We start from the raw sequence: 7,484 nt of genomic DNA on the forward strand, positions 1-7,484 counted from the left end.
ACCCTGCCAAGCCTTGCTTTGTTCCTCATGCCAGAGAAACTGGCAGACTTAAGAGTCTTCTTGCAAACCCACTGTACTTAACTTCCTTGTGAGCGACAGTGTGATTCTATTTAGTCTCTTTGTGGATTTCCCAAGTACATTTTCATCTAAACTGCAAAGCAATTCTTTTACCTTTGTGAAATTCCTTAAGGCATGTGTAGCATTTGATCCTCATTAGAATTTGTTTCATTATACTCATGCTAAATTCTCTACAAGAGCCTTGTTAAATGAAATGAGGCAGCTGGCAGCTGGAAAGGCCAGTGTAGTACTCACGGGCATGGTAGTAATCCAATGGAAATCCCGGATGTTTCTTCAGGTAAAATTTTTGTAATGTACTTTTTGTTCATTTGATGCTGCATTATTATGGAATTATGAATATCACTAAATATTTCTGATATACATGTATTTATACAGATATTTCTTTATGGAGGTTTTCAAAAGAGTTGTTATTTCAGGGCCAAAAATACCACACTTTTTGATTAACAACCTGTTTTAAAATCTGCTTTACTACTTCTAATCTGTATTTGAGGCCTCGTAATGTGTTGCTATTCTACCATTCCAACAACAGTCCAGTTATAATAAACTAAGGTGATAATTTCAGTAGAAATGCAGTCTTGTAAATAGGATGCAGTTCCTTTATCTTAACTATTTAATTAAAATTACCACAAATGTAGATTTAACACCTACAGAAGTCCTGTGTTATAAAACATAGTGTATGAAGTAGCTTATGTTGACACATTAATATTAATCATTCATTTAAAATAAAAAGGTCTTTTTTCTTCTGATTCTAGGCATGCTTTTACATGATAATTCACTGTGTCAATACCTTATTCTTAGGAGTAACATAAAAATACTGATACAAAAGTCTTGTCTGTATAAAGCTGTATTTCTTTAAGTGTGATTAAGTAAGCAGCATACAGTTTGGCCTTTCTGAAGTAGGTTTCCATATATCTTTTAGACAATTTTTTTAGCTGATATTTTGGAGACTGATTATTTTATCTATGCTTACATTTTGAGTTTTCTTTCTCTCTTATTTTCTTGCTTTTTTCTGTTCAGAAGTGAAAAATGACAAATGAAAATTCATGATAGAGAATGGTCCACGAAGGTATTGCAGCCTCTAAGTAATGGTCTCCTTTTGTTACATCCTTAATATATGCCAAAGTGAAAAAGGGCTGGGTTTGGTTTAAAAAAGGGCACACAAGACTGATTTGTTGATTTAGTTTTGTTTCATAATATTAAAACAGGATCCAAATGAAGATACTGAATGGAATGACATACTGAGACATTTTGGAATTCTACCTCCAAAAGAAAAACCAAAAGATGAAATTGAAGAAATGGTTTTACAATTGCAGAAAGAAGCAGAAGGCAAGTAAAACTAAAAATGCATGCCATCAGTATAACAAAATTTGAAAAGTGGAGGTATTTTCAATAATGTTTTTTGAACATCATACAATAATTATATTTTTATTTTAATTATTTTCACTTGGTTATTTTAAAAAGGATTCTGAATTAAACATACAACGCAGTTAGTGACAAACATTATGGCATGTGACATGTATGGATAACTGATTTTCATAATTCCATAAAGGAACCAGTCAGTATAAGGAAGATTCACATTCTGAACAATTGGTAGTAATCCACTCCAGTATTTCTGTATTTTCCTATATAGTAGTTGACTCATTTCTGAAATTAGTACATCTTTTTCTTTCATTAGTTCCATGTGTGCGTACTACTTTTTGTACATTTAAAATGTTTGCAAACACTTTGGAGAACAAAAGGTGACTAATTTTTCATTTGTTGTTTCTAGTGAAACTGTATGAAAGAATGACTCTTGAAGAATTGAAGGAAGCTGAAGATGACTTTGATGAGACTGATAGGAAAGCTATTGAAAAGTACAGGTATAGTAAGATACTTCTACCCAGATTAACAGTGCACATGTTGCTATTGTACATGTACGTGCTCCTGAAAAATAAACTCAGAATCTTTTGCACAGTAATGTCTGCTGACTGGCACAATTGCCTTTTTTCACCTTCTGCTCCTTTGCCAGCAGATAGCCAGCACTCACATTACTGTCCTACTTCTTCCTGATTGCCAGTGGCAAAGAGAAGCACTTTACACCATATTTTACTTTGACATTTTGTTAGAACAAAATTATTCCCCTTTTAAAGTACTTAATTTAGTCTCAAAGCTGGATATTTAAAAGAAAAAGAATAGAAGGGGCCACGGTGGAAACCACTGTTATATATCCTCAGTTCAGCTGAAGATATATTGTGCTACTGTATTTTTAGAGGCATTGTATGTTTGAAGTGCTGTATATTCCACATTTATCTAAGTTACACAAGTAGGGTTCATTCACTGTTTGCCTGATTAAACTGTACCCCTCAGTCTGCCACTCTGAAGATACTGTCTGCCAGTCTTTAGGAGTTGGAGAAATGATGATAAATATTCAAAGAAAGGGGAAGTTCTGTATCCCATTTTCTCTCTTGTGGATAGCATTTTCAAGCCAGGACAGCTGGTCGCAGGTATCCCTTTTCTATCATGTTGCACAAGAACATTAGGAAAAACATACGTGACCCCAGCTTTGTGAAAGATACTGGGTTTGTGCATATAGAGTGTGTGCCACCTATGTCAGGATGGCATGCCATTAAAGAAGAAAACTGTATTTCAGTGCTGGAATCAAACTGTTTAGTATTTTTAATTGATAATTAAATAATTAATCTGAGTATTATGAGCAAAATACATCTCTGCCTTTCGGATAGCACTCATTTGTGGTATAATATGCTTTCTAAAGATATAATTGAAATAAAAATGCAATGTAAAATTTATTATGAATTACAGTTTCACTGTATCATACACTGCAGTTTCTATGCTGGAATGGTGGTAGTTGATAAACTTACGTGTTTTTGAAAGATGTTTATCAAGTCAGCTGTGGACCCCTAATACACAACTATTGTGTTTATTTTGCTTCTTATCCAAGATTAATTTTAATGGCTTCTCTGTTTCTTACTTCATGAAAATACTCATTCAAAGTTTATATGGAAGGAAGGCTCAGGGGAGGTCTAATCAATGTCTATAAATACCTGAATGGAGGGTATAAAGCAGACAGAGCCAGGGAGTTTTCAGTGGTGCCTGATGACAGGACAAGAGTCAGTGGGCACAAACTGAAACACAGGAGGTTCCCTCTGAACATCAGGAAAGACTTTTTTACTGTGAGGGTGACCGAGCACTGGCACAGGTTGCCCAGAGACATTGTGGGGTCTCCATCCTTGGAGATGTTCAGAACCCGTCTGGACATGGTCCTGGGCAGCCTGCTCAAGGCTGACCTTGCTTGAGCAGGGTGGGGGTTGAATCAGATGACCTCCAGATGTCCCTTTCAACCTCAGCCATGCTGTGATTGTGTAATTCTGTGATATACCATATACTGATACCATATACTGTTCTTAGGCATAACTGTTCTTAGGCACAACCTTATTCAACTATTTAATAGGAGGAGTACACCAATCATTTCACTTACAATACCATGCAGCGTCAATATGTTTTATGAACTCAGGTTCAGAAAACTTTGGCACCTTGTATGGAGACTTAGTAATTTTAGCTGTACTGGACATTCACATGTATATTTTTGTAGGTATTTTACAAAGTACTCTGCTGAGTTCTGCAGAGTTTTGTACTGTAACTAAGAAAAATGAAACATGCAGTTTACACAGAATAAAAAAGCTAATGTGATCAAAACATTTTCTCTGTCTAGATTCTACCTGTACTTACTGCTTTTTCATTCTTAAAATGACTAATAATTCTAATGCTAACACTGTGTATCTAGCACTGTATTCTCATAGGAAGATAATACTTCACATAATTATGTGGGAGTTGTGAACCTAAATTATCATGCAATGTTGCTAGAGTATAATAACATTGCACATACATTATTTAATCTTTTTTGGAAAAGCCACTTCTATAGTGGCTTCCAGTTAGTAAAATTAACAGCTACTTTTAGTTCAACAAATCTCAGTAAGGCATTTTCCTTTTCTACCTTGTAAGTATTTTTATAAATGAAGACTGCCATCTACTGTTTTTACATTCCAATTTTCATGAATGATTTTAAAATTGTCTGATAAATATTAGTATAAGTACTGGTAGTTCTTCCTCAGATTAATCTCATTTTCAGAATCTTAAAACAATTAGTAGCTGCTTTAATTTTTTCTTGCTTTGTCTCAAATGATAAACCCTTCTGCAACATGTTTGTTACTCAAGTTTCCCAAATCTGATATTGATGAACTAAGAAAATGTATTTTATTGTTATCTTATTCAATAAAGATTAGAACAGAAGCCTTTCTAGCTCTGAAATTACATTAGAAGACCTTGAGCTAAAGGGTTACTCAAAGCATTTTTTAAATTAATTGAGATAAATGCACTAGATATTATTTTAAAATGCATTTAAAATGTTCTGAAGATGCTTATTGTTATTATTACTTTTTCATTAGGCAGCAACGCTTGCAAGAATGGAAATGTCTTCAGAGGCGGCAAAAGTATGGGGAGCTAAGAGAAATTTGTGGAGAGCAGTATGTAAAGGAAGTTACAAATGCTCCAGAGGATGTTTGGGTAATAATTCATCTTTATCGGTCAAGGTAATTACATTCTTGTTTAAGATGTTGAATACTTCAATACAGAGAATTGAACTGGTAATTAAAAAGCAATTCCAAGAAAAATGAAATACAATAGACTAATGAAATAGCAATTGTTTGGAGGCAATGGAATCATAGAGCATGGGACCTCCTTGACTCGTTAATTCACTTTGTGAGAGTTAAATCACTTCATTTTTGATCAATTATATGAAAGATTTCTTTTGCTGTGTATGCTTATCACCATGTACTTAGCCTCACTGACATTTCTGAATTTCACTGAGAAAGTGGTGTCCACTGTCTGTGTTAAGGGAAGTTCATTTGCAGATTCTTTTCTCAGCAGGAATGCTCTTAACAGGATTATTCTACCTTTATTTCCCCTTTGACATGAACAAATCAAAAGCCCAATAGGAAAAGTCTCAATTATGAAAATTGAGGAAAGCTAGGGAATTTGTTAGTTTATTGGTTCCCCAATAAATTCTCTAATGGTAGCAGAAGTTGTGACAGGATTGAGTAGAAATGTCAAAGGTCTCCCATGATTAGTTCAGCATACATTAGCAACTCTATTAAATGTTTTTCAAAAGCACTGAGAATGAGTATAGAATGTTTAACGCATTTTTTAGATTCAGATCAGCATTCTCTTTTCCTTCTTTTTAAGTGTCTTGGGAGGAAGCTTCTTTGATTCTTCTCAATTGTCAGGAATTCAGTATTATTTGCAGGAGCAATAGGAATAGGTCAATCAAATGAATTGTTCAGATTACAGTAATTTAAATTTACAGATCTGAAGAAAGAAAATATCAGGTTTTCTTGATTTTTTATTGTTTTTGTTTACTGGAGAACCAATTCTATACTTTACCATTGCATAAATACGAGTCTGAGGAAACTCCTAATTCCTTAGGAATGGATACGAGACCACCGAAGTCTCTTGTGGCTAGTAATAAGGGTGCCTCACCTGCCCTTGGCCACCAGAGGGTGCTGCTGGAACCCGTCGAGGGTCCATAGGCTAAATCGGCTTCTTGAACTTCAGTCACAACAAAGATCCTAACTTCTACAAGGTTAACGGGCTGGAGGGGAACAAAAACAACACCCACTGGTTTTTTTGTGTGTTTTTTTTACTGAGGTTTAGATAGTGATTGTATTGCAAATAGTAGCTATGAAAGTAATGAACAGGCCTTTGGTGGTAATAGGACTATGCAAAGGTTTCCCTGACATTACTTAGATTTTTACTAAGAGAATGAAGAAGCAATTAAATGTTCAACTGAAAGCCAGTTCAAATAAATTAGAGTAAAATGTATATTACAGATTAAAAAATCTCATTTAAACTCTACAATAAACGGACAAAATGAGCTTTAAAAATCTTAGTGGAGAACAAAATTCAGGCACAATGCTTGCAGCATCTTGTAGCATTCCTGACATATTTTTACTTGGACAGCTCTTTAAATCACAGTGAGCTTAGAGGAAGCTAAATAAAATTTGTGGTGCAATTCTTATAACAAATTAAAGTAGAGGCATACTAAATGAAAAGGTACATTTATTCTTCAAAGTATTTTGAACAACTTCAGTTATTTTACAAATCATTTACGTGGGAAGTGTCATCATACTTTTTCTTTTCTAGCATGCCAATGTGTTTACTGGTTAATGAACATCTCAGCCTGCTAGCCAGAAAGTTTCCAGAAGTCAAGTTTCTCAAAGCCATTGTAAACAGTTGCATTCAGAATTACCATGACAGATGTTTACCCACAATACTTGTATACAAAACTGGTGAAATAAAAGGCAGGTTCATTGGAGTAGCTGAATGTGGGGGAATATATCTTAAAGTGGAAGGTATGAAATATTTTAAAATAATTCACATTATAGAAGATTTTATGTTGTTTGTAATCATTCCATCTAAAGATCACTGCTTAAAGGTGGAAAAGGTTTTCGATTATTTCTGTAGAAAAAAGTGTACAAAAAGCAAAGAATTAATTTATGTAATTCTGTGGTACGAATATTGGATAAGCATGGATATTTTGCAATTCCACAGTTAGATATTTTACTGAGATAAAGTTGCGTTGTCACAAGGATTGCTCTATTTTTTGTTGTTGTTGAGATTGAGCTTGGTCTTTATTAAAAGTTCTTTTCCTCTTAAGGGAGAATTTATTGCAATTATCAGAATTAATTGTAATGTGTTTTTACAGAGCTCGAATGGAAACTAGCAGAAGTGGGAGCAATAGAAACTGACTTAGAAGAAAACCCCAAAAAGGACATTATTAATATGATGACACTGTCAGTGCAAAATGTTTCTGCTCATGAAGACACCAACACAAAAAGCAGTGATGTGATGAAACCCCGTATTACTTGAGAAAATTTTAATGCAGATGGTCTGTTCTGACAAAAATTAGCTCAAATACAGTTTTTTACTCCTTTGGTAAGCCTGAAACAATTGGGGAAAAAAAAAAAAGAGCAAGAGCTTTTGTTTCACTTGTACATTTTTTGGTTTTGATTTGTAGAAGAAAATTGATGCAGTAAATGAAAGCCACACTTAACCTTTAGATAAATATAGATAGCTGTCATTGACACCGAGAATCTGGATTCTCCATTTCATACAAAGTCTGTTTAAATGGAATGGGGAAGGTATTAGCTGGCAGGCTTTAATACATACTTTCTTCCTCCTTTTATCCAGCATGGGTGCAAAATACTCCTTTAATTCTCAGTGAAATGACAGTAGTGGAACTCTCCTCTGCTAAGTAGCTTCTCAGTTCCCTCCACTGAAAAGGTGACCCAAATACAACGATGTGTATAGTGATATAAAATCAGGATTTGGCCTGAATCCATTGACTAACAGTT

The 7,484-nt window shown here is 34.4% G+C and overlaps 1 protein-coding gene across 1 annotated transcript; it reads left to right on the forward strand.

Moving 5' to 3' along the window:
- Positions 1–316: 316 nt before the first annotated feature.
- Positions 317–7,069, forward strand: PDCL2 (phosducin like 2). Its single transcript, XM_009912112.2, has 6 exons — positions 317–355; positions 1,284–1,404; positions 1,847–1,937; positions 4,521–4,664; positions 6,274–6,482; positions 6,836–7,069. The coding sequence occupies exons 1-6, from the start codon at positions 317–319 to the stop codon at positions 6,997–6,999; spliced, it is 768 nt and encodes a 255-aa protein (XP_009910414.1). The 3' UTR covers positions 7,000–7,069.
- Positions 7,070–7,484: the final 415 nt, after the last annotated feature.

The sequence above is a fragment of the Haliaeetus albicilla genome, chromosome 1 (assembly GCF_947461875.1).
Source record: "Haliaeetus albicilla chromosome 1, bHalAlb1.1, whole genome shotgun sequence".
Lineage (NCBI taxonomy): Eukaryota > Metazoa > Chordata > Aves > Accipitriformes > Accipitridae > Haliaeetus > Haliaeetus albicilla.